The sequence below is a fragment of the Phoenix dactylifera genome, chromosome 3 (assembly GCF_009389715.1).
Source record: "Phoenix dactylifera cultivar Barhee BC4 chromosome 3, palm_55x_up_171113_PBpolish2nd_filt_p, whole genome shotgun sequence".
Classification (NCBI taxonomy): Eukaryota; Viridiplantae; Streptophyta; class Magnoliopsida; order Arecales; family Arecaceae; genus Phoenix; species Phoenix dactylifera.
Window position 1 is genome coordinate 4341294 of NC_052394.1, and position 20246 is coordinate 4361539.

Consider the following 20246-nt stretch of genomic DNA (forward strand, 5'->3'; position numbering starts at 1 on the left):
ATTTTTCTAAATTACTTTTATGAATTTTTATTTGAATGCTTATAAGGCTTGTAGCCAATTTGCATGTTAATCTAAAAATGAATTAAAATACAATTAATCATTACTGCTATGTTAGTAGTAAATTTCTTGCCCTAGGTTCTTCTATTCATATCATTTTCAATTGCACTTCTTATTGGATTACCATAGTTTAATCTTCTTCACAAACTCTTCTTTATATATTTTTAAGAAAATAACTGCTCCCCAATCCCTGTGGATCGATATCCGTAATTAGCCACTATCCTACAAGATACATGCTATTGTGTGGTCTTTAAAGTTGACTATCAGTCGGATCCTTTTTTGTACTTCATCCATTGGCATATGCAGTATCTCTGGCAAGTCTTTGCTCTTTATCTGCTCCTCCAATTCACTTTTGGATAACCTTGTCATGTGTTTCTTGGTACAAGACAGAATTGGGTCCATTTTTGCTGATTCATGAACTACAGTCTTGTCTACTTCAGTAGCATATTCACTTGAATCAGTGGATATCATCTGAGGGAGTGGCTGATAGAAATTTCAGACAATTTTTTCTGCTCTGGTGCATGCATTTCAGGAACATGCTCCATATAACTTCTCACACCATCTGTATCTGATTCATTAAGCTGCCTATATTTCAATCTCACGTGCCTTACTGAAATTCCATTAGAATCTGGTCAGAAGTAGCAGGCAATCAGTTGCAACCAAACAACAAATTAGGCCAAAAAAATTATATAACAACAAAGCCCAAGCAGAAGCATAACAAGGGATAATTACTTCGATTCGATGTCCTGTATCAGCAAAAAATTGTGGGTTTCACCATTGCTCCAATGTGATTCCATCTGGCAGAGACAAAAGTGATTTCTCCATATTCAGTTATTCACCTTTTTTATTAATAAATAGTACAAGCTGGGTCTGATGAATGGTTTCCTTCAATGGAAATAGGTTCCGCAGAATGAATGGAAGTTGGAAAAACATCAACCAAAGAAAACAACACGCCAGATGGAGGGGAAAAGGACATAACTATAGCATTAGAAAAACAAAATAGGCAACATTAATTCTAATTAATGGGAGTTTATTAGAATTATAACAGAAATCTTATCGCATCTATTTTGGGTCAGTTTAATGGGCAGAAGTATACTCATCAAGGTTCGAGGGTACTGCAAGGACCAGCTCTCAGCCTAATGCCAACTCTTTTGTGTTTTAGTGTTGAAACCACAGCCAGAAATCTTTTCAGCAGGAGAGGGGCTGCATATGAAAAATTAATGGGGAAGAAAGAATTATTATAATCCAAGAATGGGAGAGAGAGGGCGTGGGCCGGGGGGGGGGGGGGGGGGGTGGGTGTTTGAAAACGTTATACAAGAAAAGATTGGAATATCCATTGTGCCAAAATAATTAAGAGATTTCTCCAAAAGGCATGTCAGAAATGCACTATGAAAGATTGCAGATCTGAAATGACTTTAATATACGCCAAACTCCTTGCAGAAATAGAAATAGATTTGCATCTATAACTGTCTAAAAGAGCCCAAAATAATAATTTTGTTAAAGTTCAATGGGCACCTGATTTTCATCGTGAAAGCTCTCACAGCTACCTTTGCATCTAATGCCTCTTCCATAGCCGTCCTCGCACGTTGCCTTCTCTCCAGACAAGATGCACATCTTTAGAGACCAAGATGCGAATCCTCAGAGGCCACCCTTTTAGGCCATCGGAGACACGAGCGTCATGCACATGGGACATGCAACTATTAATCAGAAGGCCGAATTCCCATATCGAGAACTGCAGACCAAGCTCCCATGTGAAGTACTCCAAGGCAAACTCCCAGACCGAGCACTCCCAAGTTGAGCAATCCCGGGCCAAGCCTCCTACGGCCAAGCTCTAGATGGCTGAGCCTCTAATAATCAAGTCTTCAATGGCCGAGCCAGGCCAGGCACTCTAGATCGAGCACTCTAAGCTAAGCACTCAAGGTCTAATGATTTAAGAAAATCACTTTACTTTCTTTGTGATTTCTTCCTATTGTTTCAAAGCTCTGCTTGACTTAAGCTTCAAAGGAGGCTCGGTCTAAGCCATCCCGAAGGATTTTTTTCTTTTCTTTGTATGCAGATCCATGACTCTCCATAGTAGATTGGCACTTCGTCTTTCACTATCATGTACCGAACGGATTGATTTGCACCCTCCGCGCCACCAAATCATCAAATCATGGTTGAGCAGGATTTGGCAACAACTCCTATCGCATGTATGCACTGGTAAACATGAATAACATTTTTTTTTTTCTGCTCTTTAAATATGGTAGTACAAAACCATTACAAATTTTTAACCGGGTACCCCGTGCTGCGGCCTACTGCGAATGCTACATTGGTGAAAAGGGAGCGTTGTGGTCTTGTCCCTAAGCGTTACGTTCCATTATTTATTGACTTACGAATTTGTACCCTTAGTTGGGTTATTCATTTGCTGCCGAGATCAAAGGATGGTTATACCAGTGTTGGTGGCCCTTTCTTGATGTTGCCATAATACAAAACAAAGAAGACCCAGGTTACATCCCCAGCATCATAGCTGCAACAACTTTGGAAATGATTTGCTCTCTATTTTATTCTAAGTGGGAGGAAAACATTATTTCTCTTTGCCTTCAAGCTTTTGTTTCCCCAGAGAGACACCTAAAAAGAGTAACAGGATAAGCTTCCCATTTCCTCGCTCATATATACTTCAGGCATGCCAAGAAACCCAACAGGAAGAAGTTAATTTTTTTTTAAAAAAAAAGTATTAAGAACATGTCTAGGCACCAACCAAAACTGGTTTCGGGGCAAAGCTGCTAAAGAATCTGAGCCACAACCAGTGCCAATAACCGTGAACAGGTTTTGGTTGGATCAAGTGGGATGAAAACTTTATGAGCTAACTGGTGCAGTTGGACAGGCAGAGATGGTAAAGGAAACAACCACCTGGTGCAACCGCCACATAAAGTGGTGACATGTCGTTTTTGTGTTCAACATAAGAAGCAAATATGAGTGGAATTCAGAATAAATCAGCAAAACCTTTTAAGCGAGCAAACCGCACCAGCATAGACAAAAGTAGGTGGAGCGATTATACCAGTACAAAATGGTGGACGAGTTCCAGTCTTTGGTTCCTTCATTTCGATAAGAGTAAGCGCTTAAGTTTTACACTCAAAATTTCTTGAATACTAGACAATCCCAATGGAAGGTTATCACTTCTTTGCATAGGTAATCGCCATTGGGTTTTGAGGGGTGATCTTGAACCCTTGAAGAGCCTGCATAGCAATGGAAGCCTGCATATCATCTCCAAACTCTACAAAGGCGATGCCTGGCTTTGCTTCGATCATCCTGACTTCCCGGAAGCCAGGGTATTGTTGGAAAAGGATTTGCAGCATCATGCTTGTTGTTTCATGAGGCAAGTTTTGGATGAAAAGGATGTTGTTGGGAGCAGCAGCAGGCTCCTGCGAACTTCCCCTTCCTTGTCGAGAAGCTTGACCCTGTACATATTTTAAAAGCAAAAACTATTTAAGAAATTGAAAAGCTCAAAGGAGTTGGTTGCAAATGAACTTCAAAATATAAGCAGAATAGGCTTAACCCTGTGCAGATTTTAAAAACAAATTGCTGTTAAGAAATTGAAAAAGCTCAAAGGGGATACAAATGAACTACAAAGCATAAGCTGAACTAATCCAGGATCATTAACAAGATAATCTGATACCTGACACTTCAAACTAAACCTACAGAATTTATGCCCGTTGTCCACTATTGGATGGATAATCAGTATGCATTATCCTATCACCAACACATATAAGTTCCCTAAAAATGGCAACATATGCCAATGCTAAAAGCAGTTTTAATATAGAGCAAAAACACAAAATGACAAATCAACCATAAGCATCTTGTTTGATACGTTTCATGAGTGCAAAGCACATGACACGAGAAAAATGAGGGAAATTAAAGAGAGATGATACAGATTTGTCGAGTTAATAAAATGATTAAGGAGGGTTTTGCAGCAATAAAGGAATTGTAAGATAATGGGAGGATTCTTGGGAAAACCCACAAAGACTATATAATTGTTTTCTTTGACATGGTATATACAAAAATTGCTATTTCGCAAAACCATTTAATCGATGCCACAAGTCCAATGCACTTGGTGATCAGAAGCTTAGGAAATATATGCTCCCCTCACTAGTATTTCAAGCAATCAACTTTTCAAGAGAACCGTGCACTTGATTTGATCCAGGGCCAAATTCAGGCCTCCAAGAAGCAGCCCTAGTATCTTGCATGGCGTGTAATTTAGTCTTAGGAGTAAGGACATTCAACAAGATTGCCTCATCCATAAAAAAGAGCGTACAAGTTCAGACAAATGATCTCATAATCCAAAAGTTGATCTCAATGAAATGTGTCGTCCTAAAGCTTTTTCCTTTTCTTTTTTCCTTTTTATCGCAATCTAAACTAACAACGCCATTACCAGTCTCAAGCATTGATGAGAAAGGTGGAGGTTTACGTTAGGTTGACAATCAACCATAAACATATAACAAAAACTATGAAATAGATCCAAATTTTTGCGAATGAGGATCCATATAGCACACTCCAAATAGTTGGAAAAAGGAATCGCAATCTAAACTTAAAAAAAAGTTAAAACATGTACACCATTTTTCATCCCTATTTCAGCCCTTTATATGAATATTGACTGGTTTTCTCTCACAGAATATGAGTTTGGATACTTTAAAAGTCCCAAAGAACACTAGAAACGCAAGATTATGAATGTGGTACTGATGTTAACCTCATTGATACTTTTCACAACTATTTGAAATTCAAAGTTATTGCATCATGAGCTGGTTTGTAATTCTATTTAATAATTTATACATGTATTTGTGACCCAGCATTTCTTACCTTAAAATAACTCCTCCTACCAATTCAGAATACACTAAATGCGTGTAATATACAAAGCCATCATAAATCAAGCCGGAATATGCCTTCAATCTTTTCTATCAAGTTCTTAATTATGTTCTAAATTTTCCAAACGTATCCCGATTCCATGCATTCATTGTAGTTGCTAAGATTTCTTTTTCTCAACTTATTTCAGCTAGAACACTTTGGAACAAAATGAAATGACAGAGAAAAAAAAGAAAAAGATTAATCTAAGGTTGGAACTCTTTTAAGATAAAAATCTTAAAATATTGACCATGTGACCTTCAATCTTAGCATCAGAAGAAGTTGTGTGAGAGGTTGAATCGGACATTCCGGAGTGATGGATAATCATGCATGAGTTGGTTGAAGGAAAGCAAGGAAAAATGATAACCTTAGAAGCCGGACTCTTAGCACAGGGTAATTAGAGATGGTCACTGAGAAGGAAAAGTTGCAGCTTGACACGTGACAACTAGGAGAAATGGGTGAAAGCAACCACAAGAATTGCATGAAAATGGTCCAGTGGCTAGATGTTTGCACAGTGATGGGCATGCTGAAGGTTTAGATCAAGCATCAAGAGCTGAATACAAGTACTAAGAACTTAAAAGGTATGGATAATAGTGACCTTAAAATAGTGTTGCCAAAATCTTTTTCACATTCAACAAAGGGGATGGGCACAAAAGATGACTCACAGAAAGGGCAAGTGTTTCTTAACCTTTTCTTTTATTAGTCTTGTGCGCAAGAGAGGATCCTTGTTATCCCAGTTATACTGCTCAAATATTCAAGTCAAAGATTTAAAGCAGATGGTACTATTATCATATCACACTTGTTGAGACATGACACCTGAATTGCATAAATCATAAGTCAAGGATTTGGTCTCTGGTGATGTTTGATAAGATAAACGACGATGATTCTAACATTTTGTAGAAAAACATGCAAGCAAACATGCACTGCACACACATTTACAACATCAACAACCTTTTAGGGACGTCCATCTAAATCACTGAAGAATCCAACGGCTCACCATCATGGCCAATGTCAACACAAGTTTGAGTGCACAAAAAAATATAGGAGAAACCCATTTCTTCAGTCCAAATCATTATGACCAATTAATCCATTGCCATTTACTCCAGATCATGGGACAGAAAGCTATCAAAAGCTATCAAAAAACTTTCAGCCAATAAACTCCTATATTTCATTTGTTGACACTAAAGGTATAATAGGATTTATCCTAAATCATGCTTTACATTCCTTTCATCCAACGGTATGCGGGTTGTAGAGTCAAATGCACCGATTAACAAATCAAACATGAATGATATTTGCCATAGAAAACAAGATTCAATTTCCAACATGGTATGGCAGCAAGATACTTACAGGAAGCCCTCCATTAGTTTGAGCACCTGGACCACTAGAAGCAGAACCAGATTGCTGTGCCTCCTCAGCCCGACGCTTTTTCTCAGCAGCTGCAATAAAAAGGTTTAAAAATACATGGTGCATATGGAACTCGTAGATAAATTGAAGAGCATACAGAAAATTATTTAAGAAAAAAGAAAAAAAAAAATTGCCAAGTGATACACTCGGCAATGGATGAGAAAGGAGGCCTACCTTTACTCCTCTAAAGCTGCAGATGGATTGAATCAGGTCGCCATGTATAACCCAGATCTGACCCAAGGTCTAAAATCTAGACCCAGCCCAAGACTTGGAAAGTCTAGTTCATGTCAGATCAAAGTCCATAGGGCTACAATCAGATTTCTGAACTAATTTTTGTCAGGTCAAATCAGATCTAATAGAGTCAGGTTCAATTTAGGAGATAGACACCCCATGCAAAGGAAGGAGAGGTCTTAGTAATGGGATACATGTGTGGCTCATCTGTCTAAAATCCAAGTATGGTTGGGTCTTTGGGTTACAATAAGTCAGATTTGAGTTCACCTGACCCACCTGCCCACCTACCAACCTTATTGAGCACATAGTTTAAGCTTATGCAACATTGAGTTCTCAGACACTTATGAGCCAAATTAAAGCACAATCCCTGACAATAGCAGGCATAGTGGCACAATACACACAATATAAGGAGAGAAAGCACTATGATGCAAGATTCTGAAAACATGGTTGACATCATTGTTATGGAATCAACCCAGCTATTATACAAAGACTACTGCTGCAAAAGATAAACCATTTATATGTGCTCACATGTGCATGACATTTGTGCATGTGCATGTCTGTCTTGGTTTATGAAATATTCAGAAGAACCATATCATGTAAGCACATAGTTAAGATGTTAGTCAATGAAAACAAAAATAAAATAGTTGCCCTAGAACTCGGACAAGCCCATGAATGGAAATTTGAGAGGATAAAATTTATTCAGAAATTCACAAGATCTGCATACCTTTCTCTTCTTGTTTCTTCTTTTTCTCTCTTGGAACATATGTTCCATCTTCTTTCGCAACACAATCTGATTTTGTTTTAGCATATTGTATCCTCTGCGCCAAGCAGTGAGATAAACATGTATCAACTGATTTACAATTCATTCATACATTTAGTATTTCCGTATAATGAGCTTGCATGCTTAATAGGAGTCTCATATCATATTGAGATTACCAAATTTAAAATCAGCACCACCATCTAAGTAAATGAAATTAACAGAAAAGAGAAAGCAGCAAATTTTCTTTCATTTGTAACATGTGAATAAGAATATATTAGAAACCAGAGGTTCACAACATAGACTGCCGTGCTTTGATAAAACTCACCAATGGCTTATCATAGAATGGAAAGTTTTGCATTTGGCGTACAGCATTACTAGCAGCTGTAACTTCAGTAAATACTACCCATGCCTGGCCTCGAAGTTTGGGTGTTTTCAGGGCCACCACATCCAAAATCCTCCCATATTGAGAGAATAAAGCATAAAGAGATCGCTTCAGCTCTGCAACATAAATTAAAAGAAAGAGCATATGAAACCCTTAAGCACTAATAATAAGTATTTACAATATTATTGCACTAACTTTAAGGATATTCACAGCTAGGCATCTGACTTAAGGAAGCTTTTGTCTAAGTGACAACGGAAGAAGTTCATATAATATTAGCAGTACCAGAGTACACATTTTCATCCACAACTATAAACATAAAAACGAGCATTCTCTCACTTATTTCCAACTGCTAACAAAATGTAGTTAATTATGTTGCATCTACCAGTAGTGATAAGACATTTCAGACAGGCATGTACCAAATGAGCAAGAAGACACCCCGCAATTATGAAGAGCCTTTTCTCCATGCACTAACAATTCTATATTCAAATCGCAGCATCAATTCCAAGGCTATGTACCACAAGTGCTTCTCTAGACTCACTAGACATTGATGCGTCGATCCACAGTTTAGCAGCAGCATATCACTTCAGTTCTAATAATTGTAGAGGAATAGACAATAATGAGAGATTGCTGCCAGAAGTGGCAGATGCTGTCTCAAGTTGATGCTATTGGAACTCATGGTTAAACTAAGGGAAAAATACAATTTGACCCCTACAAATTTTCACGAATAACACAGCCTCCAAAATTTTAAAAAGTTTTAATTAACACCACCAGGTTAATTTACCATAGCAACGTGGTCCAGCCCATTATCTACTCCTTGACATTGTTAACATACAGGCGCAAAAGACTAAATGCCCTTTTATTTCATGGATATCTACAAGAAACCTTTTATTAGGCAGATTACTAGACCCTCACCATCCCACCCATGCTTGAAGTGCTGGCAACAACCGAGGAGGAGGTGGAGACCTCGGAAACGAAGTTGTCAACAGGGTTCTTCACTTCTCCTCCCCCTCTTCGTCTTCTTTTTCCTCCATTAAGCATGGTCAGCCTGTGTCATCTCCACCTCCTAACATGTGTCTACTTCCCCTTGTCGCCACCACCCTTCCTCATTGTTGTTGGCAACCACGGCTCCTCCTGCTACTGTACCCGCTAATCCCTATCTTGTCCGCCATCAAGAAACCTTAGTTCATCTACAAAGAAACTTTAATTTTAACCCTAGATTTGACAATGGGAAGGTTCAAGCTCGATCCTTTTAGTCTCCAACTCATCTATCGCCATTTTCTCTCTCAATCCCTCATGATCAAGAACCTCCTCATTTCCACTACTATCACCGTGCTCCCCATCATAGCCTCTAGGTTCCATTGTCCTCCTCCCCAACCTCGACGACCACTACCTCTGTTTCCCTCACCTCTCCTCTCTTACCACCAAATTCTCCCCCTACCCCACTGATGGCTTCAAGGCCGCCCTCATCCACAATCCCTTGAGATCTAGGTCCATTGGAAGGAATTGGGCGAGCTCGTCCTCTCTCCCAATTCCCATGATCTATTCGGCTTCACACAACTAAGGGACAAGAGGTACGATAGCAAGGGCTAGGAGAAGTGCAGGAGTGGTTCCTAGGCCACAGCAACACTTGCCCCAATGGTCCTAGTCAATCGGCTTTGACATCTCCTTCCATGGGACCAACTTGATCTACATCACCCTTAAGGGGAGTGGTTTTGGGGTTTCAAGCTTTCTTCCTAGTGGTTTTGGTGACAGAAGTGGCATTGCGAAAAAGATGGCATTTTTGGGTAATGTGGACAGGTTTTGAGTGGGGCTTTCGACTGTGGAAAATTTGGTAGTTGGCTTTCTTGATTCTGGAGTCATTTAGGAACGGCTTTAGGGGGATGGGGTAGATGGGATAGGGAGAATGGAGTTTTTGGAGGAGGTTTCACCTCCCCCAGTAGCTTAGGTTGGGGGGCAGACACCATTGCTAGCCCAGGAGGCAAGTCAGTTGTAGATGAATAGAAGGGGTATTTTGGAACATCGGAGGACAGGTATTTGGGAATATCAGCATTTGCTAGTTATCACATGATAGTCATGTCATAACATTTCCTAACAAAGGTAGATGGTTGGACAAGAATGACCAGATAAAATAACTTTTGGAGGTTAATTGGCATTTTAATGTCTTGGTGGCTAAATGTTTCTTGCAGCTGCTTGAAAGGGTTAAAAAGCACTTTTCTCTTAAACTAAATATATATGTTTCCTTGTTATGTTCTATGCTACTTGGATCCTTCAATAACAAATTGTTACCCTATAGTTTTGAGCTCTGGCCTTTAAACATTGATAATGGCATTACCAAATAAGAACTACTTGCATATACATATGCATCACACTAACTAGAAGAAACAACTATGTTTGAAGTACTTAATATATTTCTCCTTCAATCTTTGAGACAATGAGTAATAATTACCTGCAAGCTATATATATGACTAATGTTATAAATACTTTAATTTAAAAGTTCTGGAGACTACAACCAAAGATCGCCCTTGTGGAGCTGAGGGTACTAATACTGCACAGAGCTGGAGAAGTCAAATCTCGAATCGTCTGGTCTTACTAGAGATTTTGTTATTGATTAGAGTCAGGTTTAATTGACAAGATCTCTACAAATAAACCGACAAAGCATGATAGTAGATGCCACTAATTTGATTGAAGAAGAACATAAAACCACACTATATTAATTTCCAGTTCAGTCACCTCAAACTAGCACAGATTGTAGAAGATCAGGGCCACATACCCTAACATGGAAAACTTGAAAACAATGGAACAAACGAGGGTTATTGCACGAGTGCATCCTGAGCATCGATAAATTTTGGGACTACATCCAGATTTATATCATCTTCTTTTCCAGAAATCTCAGAACAAACTCCCAATATTCTTACTAGTTTAAAGTTAGTAAGATTATTCCGCATGTTTTCTGAACAGTCCACTACAGCAACGTTTTACGTTTTTCCTCTACATTATCTGTACCCTAAAATTCTTAGGACCAAAATATGAAAAGAACCCAATCTCGATTTCGTCTAATAAACAGTCATGATCAAGAGAAAAAAACCCTAATGCTCGACGAAGAAACAAATAAAAGATTAATTTCAAAGAAAAAGGAGCCAATACGACTCCTACTCGTCTAAGAGAGAAAAACCCTAGAGCTCGACACCAAGAACGAACGAACAATCTAAAAATTCGGAGAAAGGTGTATCAAAGGGGAAATTGGAGAAGGATTGACGGATTTCACCTTCTTTTTTGACCTTCTCGTTGAGATTTTTGATGTAGATCGTCTGGTTCGGAGGAATATCGCCGGAAAGCATCGCCACCATCGCGTGAGAGCAAAAGAGAGTTGAGAGGGTTAGCGAGCTTCTTGACAGGCCGACCTTGAGCGAACCTTATTGCCCGAGGCGAGTTTGCCGATATCTCAAAATAACGGACCCTCTCCGATACCATTATTCACCGTCACGGAGTTCAGGCGAGTAAAATCGGATGAAATACTAACATATTCATAATTAAATTTATTTTATCTAACAAATATAAATATAGACAAAGATATTAATCGGATGAAAAAAAGTTCATATTCATATTTATTTTAAATAAATAAAGATATAAATTGAATATCAAAAATATAGATATAAATATGAATTTAAATCGGATAATTAAACATTATGACTATAGAACCAAAGATATTACTAAGTGGATGATAAATCAAATTAATAGTATATTACATTTATTTTTTTAAAAAGTTCATAAGTATTATATAAAATTATATAAAGTTACAAATAAAATCGGATATTTAGATACGAAGCGAATAGTTGTCTATCCATATCCATATCCATTTTTTTTTATGAATACAGATATGGATACGCATATTAGTCGGATGCTTAAATTTCTATCCATATCCGAATAGATTCGGATACTAAACGAATTTGGACGAATATTATCTGATCCACTTTCACCTCTAGGGCCTGCATTATATGCTGAAATTACCGATAATGTTCTTAACCATTGTTATAAGTATTAAACACAAAAAATTACAGTAGTCAGCTGGCATAAAAATGTAAATATAAAAATATTATTCAGAAAACAGCCGTCATTTCGTTCTATAGTGCTCTTTGTTAGAGAATAAAAGTTGGATATATCTATAGAAACTCCTGTATCATACAAGGGATGATGTTATTGGATGTGTTTTGTTAAGTGCTTAGACTCCTTTTCCCAAAAAAATAAAATAATAAAATAGTAAAATAGTGATTCTTATTTAAGCATATATGAGGAACTTATGATATAATGAGCGGTCATTATAGTAGCAAATGTTGTAAATCTTGACTTGAAGATTTGTTTCTAAGTCAGCATGCCGCATGAATCAAACTAATATCGGGCATGTATGATTCATCTTGGCTGAAGAAGCACCAGGATAACAGTCAATATAACAATAAGTGGATTAATAATTTCAAGGTGGTAAAAAAAAACTAATTTCTTGTAAAGCACATACCTATTAGTTGGGCAAATAGAATCTGAGAGGGGAAAAAAAAAGAAAAAAGCCTCCATAGACCATGATCAATCTTCTGGGACTTTTCATCTGAAGCCTAACTGTGAGGACAGGAATCCTATGAAATATGCCATATGAAACAAGAATTCCTAAACCAACTATTCTTGCTTGTCTGGCGCCACCAATCGCAAAAAGATTCAAGCAGTTCCTGAAGCTGGCGTATTATGTTGATGACACTTTCTATGAAAATAAGAGTAAAACTTACTACCTTGAGATTGATGCGAGATGCAGTTCCATATTGAATGCAATCCCATCGTATGCCACGAGGTGCAGGTGGGGTTTGAACCAGGCCATTAGTATAGCCAACCAGAGACTTTACCGACATGATAAATTAGTGATGTGATTAGTTTTAACAATAAATAATTGAGTACAAAATGTAGTGGGATCTTGCTTCTTGGTAATCCTTGACATACAGAGGCGCCTGTTGACTCCATACCGTCCTTTGTCTCTATTTAGTTCTAACTTTATTGCATCCTACTTTCAAATAGGAAAAATTAAAAAAAGGGGGGAAAATGCGTTATAAAATTGATTATTGTTATCGACAGGCTCATGTACACTAATTTATGTTTTATAAAAAGGAATTACGGAAGAAAATGTTCATGTTCGGTGGTGACAGCATTCTAAGTTACACATGTACCATTTGTTAGCTGGTTGTTTAAAATTAACCAATTAACGGCTCCCTGTAAATTTGGTGGGGTCTATCTCTTCAACCCTTGCTTCTCTTCCGAGAGGCAAACAATGAATCCATGGCCCACACAGCATTACCGCACTAGACAAAATCAGTTGCATGCTCATGTAATTAGGTATATATACGTTCTTTTTAAATTTTACATGAAGCCCTTTTGCTTGAGGAATTCAAAGCTACTGTCACACACCCCCTAACGGGACTAGGTTTTGTTAGAGCCAAAAACGCAAAAAAAAAAAGAAAAAGAAAAAGAAAAAAAGAAAGAAGATTGGGTTTTTAAAGCTGCATCAAGACACTTAGCACTAGCTTGAAAAACGGCAGTATCCCAACCAGTTATATTATCGATAAGAATACAGATTGACAACATCCTATCCCATCGCCAGCTTCTTTTTTCTGACTTTACTGGCTGTTCGATCTCATATATGTATTGCGTGAGGCGCCGGTGTACCAAAAAAAAAAAAACAAATATATCATCGGGAGAAATACTTGACAGCATCCTACCCCAAAAGGTGGTCCTCATTTACACATTCAGAAAGAGGATGCTTGTTGCGCGTGTGAGAGAGAGGGAGAATGAGAGTGAGAGTGAGAGTGAGAGAGATAGAGAGACCAAAACAAGAAGATGCTTATCAAAGACACCAACATACCTATCTCGATTAGGATAATCAATGACCTAACTACTTGGCCAATCCCAGATTCTCGACTCTGAGAATGAAGTGGCTCCTCTCATATCACATTGGCAGTCTCAAATAAAAACCTGTTTTTAATTACCAAAAAAAAATAAAAATCTTATTTCCTTTATAAAAAAGAATATAGCAGAATCACCAGCAGGCTATTGTTCTAACCTTCACTTGGAAACCCAGTATCGCAGACTGCGATCTTTGACCTTCTTCATCATTATCTGCCTCTTTGTCAGCTCGCCCTAACTGTTCAAGTAAAAGTCTCCTGTTGTTTTGGACGTGTGAAAGCTCCATTTTTCCTAAGCCTGATGCGTCCAAATTCTCTTATACTAACTCCATTGTTCCTAATTAAACGATGTCACAGCACAGTCTCTTCTTGCTTTAAAAAAAAAAAAAAGATGCATCATTAATTAAGTCATCAACCTTAAATACTAAAGCAATTATAATCCTTAATATTCAGTACACATGGAGCCACGTCTCTCCCAGAAAACAGGAATATGGTTTTCCAGGACTTCATGGTGTCACTATAGGTCATGGGCTGGAAGATTCAGTATATAGCATAGAATAAAGGATTTCAAATATTATCAACAGGCTCGGTCGGTATTAAAAGCTACCTCACGTAACTCATGCTACGGTTAAAAAATGGATTTGAGCTGCAGAAGGTAGCGGAATGCTCACCTCACGGTTTTCAATGCTTTGAACTTTAATTATTCGATTACTCGAGCTGTGCTTAACCTACTTCCACTTTCATTTTTTAAATCTCCTAGTTGTATGCAAGCCAATTTTCTATTGAAGCAGAACGACAGTAGAGACGGAAGGTTGTCAGCTGCTTATAACCAATATCTTTCTTTTTCTTAAAAAAAAAGGGGATATAAATTAACAGAAACTTTTGCTTGTGACTAATGGAACTTCTCCTAACAAGTGAGGTTGAGATAGGGAAATTAATAGGCCATCCCTAACTTTTGATGGCACCTTTTGATTTTTTTAAAAAAAAATAGTAAAATGGAATCATCCACCATGGCTTTACTTCTTTTTTTTCTTGAAAAAAAAAGAATGCAACCACTAGAGCTCATGTGTATATGGAGACCGTGGCTATGCTTGCAGCATCACTAGCTCCTTTTAGCAAACTTTTCCTAAAAGCTAAATACGAGGCTGCAAAAAGGGATTAGTGAGTTCCTCGCTTTGGGTGCAAATTTTTGAATTAACAATTTCTAGGGCTTTGCTGTGCTTTGAAAGTCAAATACTAGGTAAGGTCCTCCTAGACTAGCCAGTTCATTTTCTTCAGCAACCTTTTGTTTTTTTGAAAATAATGGAGGAGTAAGGTACTCCACCATGTTACTTTATATTTCCTTCGGCAACTTATCTTGCCTTAAAGGCGATTCCATCACCATGACAGAATCGTACTGTTTGATCTGGTTAATATTCCAACATCTCATTGGAGTAGTCAAATGCCATGACAGCTCCACCGGAGTACAAGTTCCTGAATTCTTAACATGTTGGCTTGACTTTTCACTCAAAGAGCTTAAGTAGCTGTTTATCAGCAATTATCAAATATTCTAATGGTGGCATCTATTCAAGGCGTCTCAGGACGTTCATGTAGGTTGAAAGTTTATACGGTGAACTAGCCCAGTCTGAAGTCAAAATGATTACGAGCAACTCATTACTTATGATCAAAGTGCTTTAAGATGTTGATATAAGCTGCACAAGTACAGAGAAGGCAAAACTATAAGTTCCCTTGGGGGAAAAAAAATGGCATACTACTTAACTTTTTGTCCTTTTCTCCCCCCTCCTTTCTTCTTTTAATTTGTCATGTTACATGTTTTAGAATTTGATGTGAATTATGATCAAATATTTGATTGCACATTGTGCATTAATTCCAGTTAGAAGTAAAATTGGAATATGCAAACTATCAGTGAGGGTTTCAGAAAACAAAAGGAGATTTTTGCATAAACAGATCCGGGCTTCAGGTAACTTACCTCGACTAATTAAATCATCAAATCATTTTCTTACATTGATCTGATGATGTATTAAAATAAACAAAAACTTTATTATCTTTCAAAATTGATTCAACTTAAAACTAGTAACTCGGTTGGTTGGCACCCCTAGCTCTCTCCCTATCTGAAATCTCAGGTTCAAAATTGAGTGATGCTTGAGGTCTCCGGTCAAGGAGAGCCATATGGTCTTGTCTTGAAAGCTGTAACCAAATAACTCGTCAGCATGTCTTGGATTTCGTTCCATCTCAATCACATCGAAATACTCCCAAGAAGATCTAGTTAGCAAATCAAATCAGAGATAAAAGATCGCAATCTAGTGAAAGAAGATTATAAAAGAAGCTGTAATTAGAGTTTCTCCTTCGGGTGACATGGAAACAAATCAATTGCTGCATCAAAAATTAATTGTTTGCATCAAAGAACACTAGTCCTCGTAACTACAATCCAATAAGATTCCTCGAGGTGGTGACACCTCCGTCCACCACAAGGTTGTGCCCGCTGACGTACTTGGCGTCGTCGCTCGCCAGGTACAGAGCCGCCTCGGCGACGTCCCGCGCCGTCAGCGTCGGCCCTTTGAGATTCGCCAGCCCCCTTACAAACTCCTCCATCTTCTCCACCTCCGCCGCACTCGGAATCCCGAGATCCACCCCTTCGCCGTCGTCCCTCCATGCGTTCACCAGCATGTGGGTGGCCACCCCGAACGGCGAGACGCAGTTGACCCGGATCCCGTGCGCGCCCAGCTCGCATGCCGCGTTCCTGGTGAGCCCCACCAGCGCGTGCTTGGACGCCGTGTACGCGTGCGGGCCCATCCCCCCCATCACCCCGGCCACGCTCGCCACCGACACGATGCTCCCCGCCCGGCGCACCGCCACCATCGCCCGCGCCGCGTGCTTCATCCCCAGCGCCGCGCCCCTCACGTTGACGCGCATCACCCGGTCGAGCTCGTCGGCGTCGAGGGACAGGATGCTCTTGGCCGCGTGGGCCTGCTGACCGAGCACGCCCGCGTTGTTGACGAGCACGTCCAGCCGGCCGTGGCGCGCCAGGGTGCGGTCCACGAGCCGCTCGACGTCGGGCTCGAAGCCGACGTCGCAGTGGACGAAGGTGGCCACGGGTGCTAGCGAGGCGGCGAGGGACTCGCCGAGGTAGTCCTCGATGTCAGCGATGACGACCTTGGCGCCGTGGCGGACGAAGAGGCGGACGGTGGCTTCGCCGATGCCGCGGGCGCCGCCCGTCACGATGGCCACCTTTCCTTCCAGCCTTTGAGAGAGAAGTAATGGAATTATATCATTACATGGAGAAAGAGAGAAGAAAAGAAGAGAAAAGCATCAATCTCCACAAACAAAATATTCTGGCTACGATACAGCGTGCAAAATTAGCTCCAAACTATGCATTGATCTGATCTGGTGTATATTTATATCCATAAAATTCGAGATTTGACAAGTAACGGAGCTGACACCAAAATTAAAGACCATGTTACCGGAGCTCTTTTGGAGTGTACCATGTTTCCACAGCTCATGAATGACAGCATCGCTGAATCGTACTTAAAAATGTACGTCAGAAATGTTCTTTTCGTGTATAGATGACTACATTGTTTTGCAAAAGAAACGTGGAAATGGGTTATGATTGATCTTTTTGTGTTCGAAAAATAAAGTGATCGGTGGGAGACTGGGAGTGCTGTGGTGCTCATCAAAGGGAAGAGAAATGTAGAGAGATCAGTGGAAGATATATATATATATATATATATAATACCTTTTGTACTGGGGAACGCCAGTTTCCCATCCCCGAACAGGGATCCCTTGGTGGCTTTGCTCCGGCATTACTTCCACAATAGTCATGCTAACTATTTCTTAGACACGCACTCGGAGGGGAGAGAGAGAGAGAGGGACTTGGAGGGGTCTTGGGAGTTAGTGGTATTGGTTTACATACATATATATAGATAAGGGGAGGGTTTGGTCTTCTGGTGATGAAGAAGAGGCGTTGATGAAGTCGAACCACCTGCAGGGAGGCGATTGGGTGGGGGCTGTTCCTAGAAAGTACCGGCGGCTGCATTCCGAGCGCGCATGTGAGCCTCTGAGAGGTCACCACATAAAGGCCTTAAAAAAATGACAATCACCATATTATTTCCGATGGTGCGGGAGGATAAATTAGTAGTATCACCAGCCAAGGAAAGATGAAGCCAGTAGAACAGAGACGTTGCAGCTAGGCAATTATTGTCGGACGGATTCGATTAGGATTTTCAGGAACTTACTATCCCTTGTACTGTTTTTATTAAATGCAGACTTCCCTTGGACGAGATGCATAATTGCATAAAAAACTAGCAATTATTGATATGATCCATGCAATTATGATCTTTCTCTCATAAAAATTTCTGCTGAGCTGGGTGATTATATGACCATTTAGATAAATGATTATATGGCTAACATATAGTATATGAATGATGATGTGGCATGTACTGTATATGAATGATGTGTTACCATGTCATCACTTGCATATGATAAATTATATTTTTGATCCTCTAAGTTTCACAAATATTTTTATCTATCCTCATAGTTTAAATATCTCTAATTAGGTCCTTTGATTTTCAAATACATCTAATGTAGCCTTTTCGGCTAATTCTAACCATAGTTTCTGACACCGAAATGCTCGAGAATCTCTTATTAGGATCCATATGCCTTCCTTCCACCTCCTCCTCATTGGCCTCTTTTCTGTCTTCAGCATTCAACCCCCTCCTCCTCTTTCATCCTTGAGATGACCCAATCCCCCCATGCCCTCCTCCTTCGCCCTTGGCATTGACTGGCCCCCGCCTTTGTGACGACCTAGTCTCTCTACCTCCTCCTCGTGTGGTTGTCCTTCTTTCGCTCCGTCCCGCCCTCTTCCGCTAGGTCTTTACCCTTCTTTTATTGTTGAGCCTAGTGTCGCCTCCTCCCAGTCGAGCCTGCAATGGCATAGTCTTCCTTCTTCTCATTCTTCTCCTTCTCTCTCTATTATTATACTTTGATGTTCTTTTCTTTGCCAGTGGGCCAAGAGATAAAGAGAATGAGGAGGAGGAAGGTTGCGTGATTGCAAGCTTGAGTGGGAAAAGGCGACGACAGGCTTGAGCAGCATGCTCAACAATGGAGGAAGACTAGAAAGGACCCGATGGATGAGGTCGAGACTAAGTAGGCACGATGCCACAGCGAAGGCAAAGTGGAAGGAGGACAGCCTTGCAAGGAGGAGACTGGGGGATCAATCTATATGCCATGTCACGGATGAGGTCAAGACTAAGTAGGCACGATGCCACAGCAAAGGCAAAGTGGAAGGAGGACAGCCTTGCAAGGAGGAGACTGGGGGATCAATCTATATGCCATGTCATCACTTATATGTTGCATCATGAAAATAAAAAATTTTAGTTGTCATGCCATGTCATCACCTATGTGCCACATCCTTATCTATATGCCATGTCATGATCAATCGGTCACAAAAGCTTTTAAGGATACATCCAATAATATACTATTTGTAATTTGATTTCGCTGGATATGCGGTTTGCCTCTCCTCTCTTATCCATGTTTTGATATATTCAAATTACTTATTCCATCTTAAAGATCCTTGGAGACACTTGTGATGATAGAGAAAATATATGAAATAGCAAAGTTTTAGACACAAAAGAAAAGGCAAAACGACGGTAAAAAAATTGACGTAGGGCATGCAAATTAATATACCGTCCATATTTTGAAGACAAAAGAGTTTCACATGCACAGATTACACATCAAGTCATTCATAGAAGCCAAACTCACGTCAGATATTGAGCTTATACCACCTGATCTAACATGATCTGATCTTATATTACTGCGGTAAAGCATGTTTTTTTTGAGTGTACCATGTTGCCAGAGCTCATGCATGATAACATTGCTGATTCATACTTAAAAATTAATGTTCATCAGAAATGTTCTTTTCTCGTTGAAGCATGCATGACAATATGTGAATGGCTACATCGTTTTGTAAAAGAAATGTGGAAATGGGTTATGATCGACCTATGTTTGTGTTCGGAAATAGAGTGATTAGGGGGTGTGCAGTGGGTGCTCGATCACTAAAGAGAATGTATAGAGATCAATGGAAGAGAGAATATCTTGTGCCGGGGAACTCCATTTTCCCATCCTAGAACGGGGATCCTTTGGTAGCTTTGCTCCGGAATTCCTTCCATAACGTTCATACTAATTATTTGTTACACACAGAGTGAGAGAGATCCGAAAGTGTCGTAGGACTTAGTAGTGTTGGTTTATATACACATTAGCATATAACCTATGCAATGCAAAGATTAGGATTTTTTTCCCCATTATTCAACTATTTTTGAAATATAATATAGCAAGATAATAAATTATAGAAATAAAAAAATTTGATAATCGATGAACTTTAATTATGACCAAGCAGAAATTTCAATCATTAATACTGACATCATTAATAGTGGCCTCACAAGATGCCAATTTTTTTTTTCCAACCATTTTTAAAATACAATATAATAAAATAATAAATTACAATAAATAGAGGAGGTTAATAATTAAATTACTGTTGCATATTAGGTTATGAATTTTAATGACGGCCAAATATATTAATATCTGCATCATTAATATATATATTTTT

General features: G+C 39.3%; 2 protein-coding genes across 2 annotated transcripts; both read right to left on the reverse strand.

Annotated features, from left to right (window-relative positions):
• Window positions 1–3022: 3022 nt before the first annotated feature.
• Window positions 3023–11131, reverse strand: LOC103702078 (U2 small nuclear ribonucleoprotein B''). Its single transcript, XM_008784365.4, has 5 exons — window positions 10975–11131; window positions 7653–7825; window positions 7292–7385; window positions 6280–6368; window positions 3023–3494 (listed from the first exon to the last, which is right to left on the reverse strand). Exons 1-5 carry the CDS (start codon window positions 11054–11056, stop codon window positions 3210–3212), a joined length of 723 nt encoding a protein of 240 aa, XP_008782587.1. The 5' UTR covers window positions 11057–11131; the 3' UTR covers window positions 3023–3209.
• Window positions 11132–15931: 4800 nt separating this feature from the next.
• LOC120110073 (sex determination protein tasselseed-2-like) lies at window positions 15932–17486 on the reverse strand. The gene is made up of 2 exons (XM_039124019.1): window positions 17379–17486; window positions 15932–16886 (listed from the first exon to the last, which is right to left on the reverse strand). Exons 1-2 carry the CDS (start codon window positions 17462–17464, stop codon window positions 16067–16069), a joined length of 906 nt encoding a protein of 301 aa, XP_038979947.1. The 5' UTR covers window positions 17465–17486; the 3' UTR covers window positions 15932–16066.
• Between the last annotated feature and the right edge of the window lie 2760 nt (window positions 17487–20246).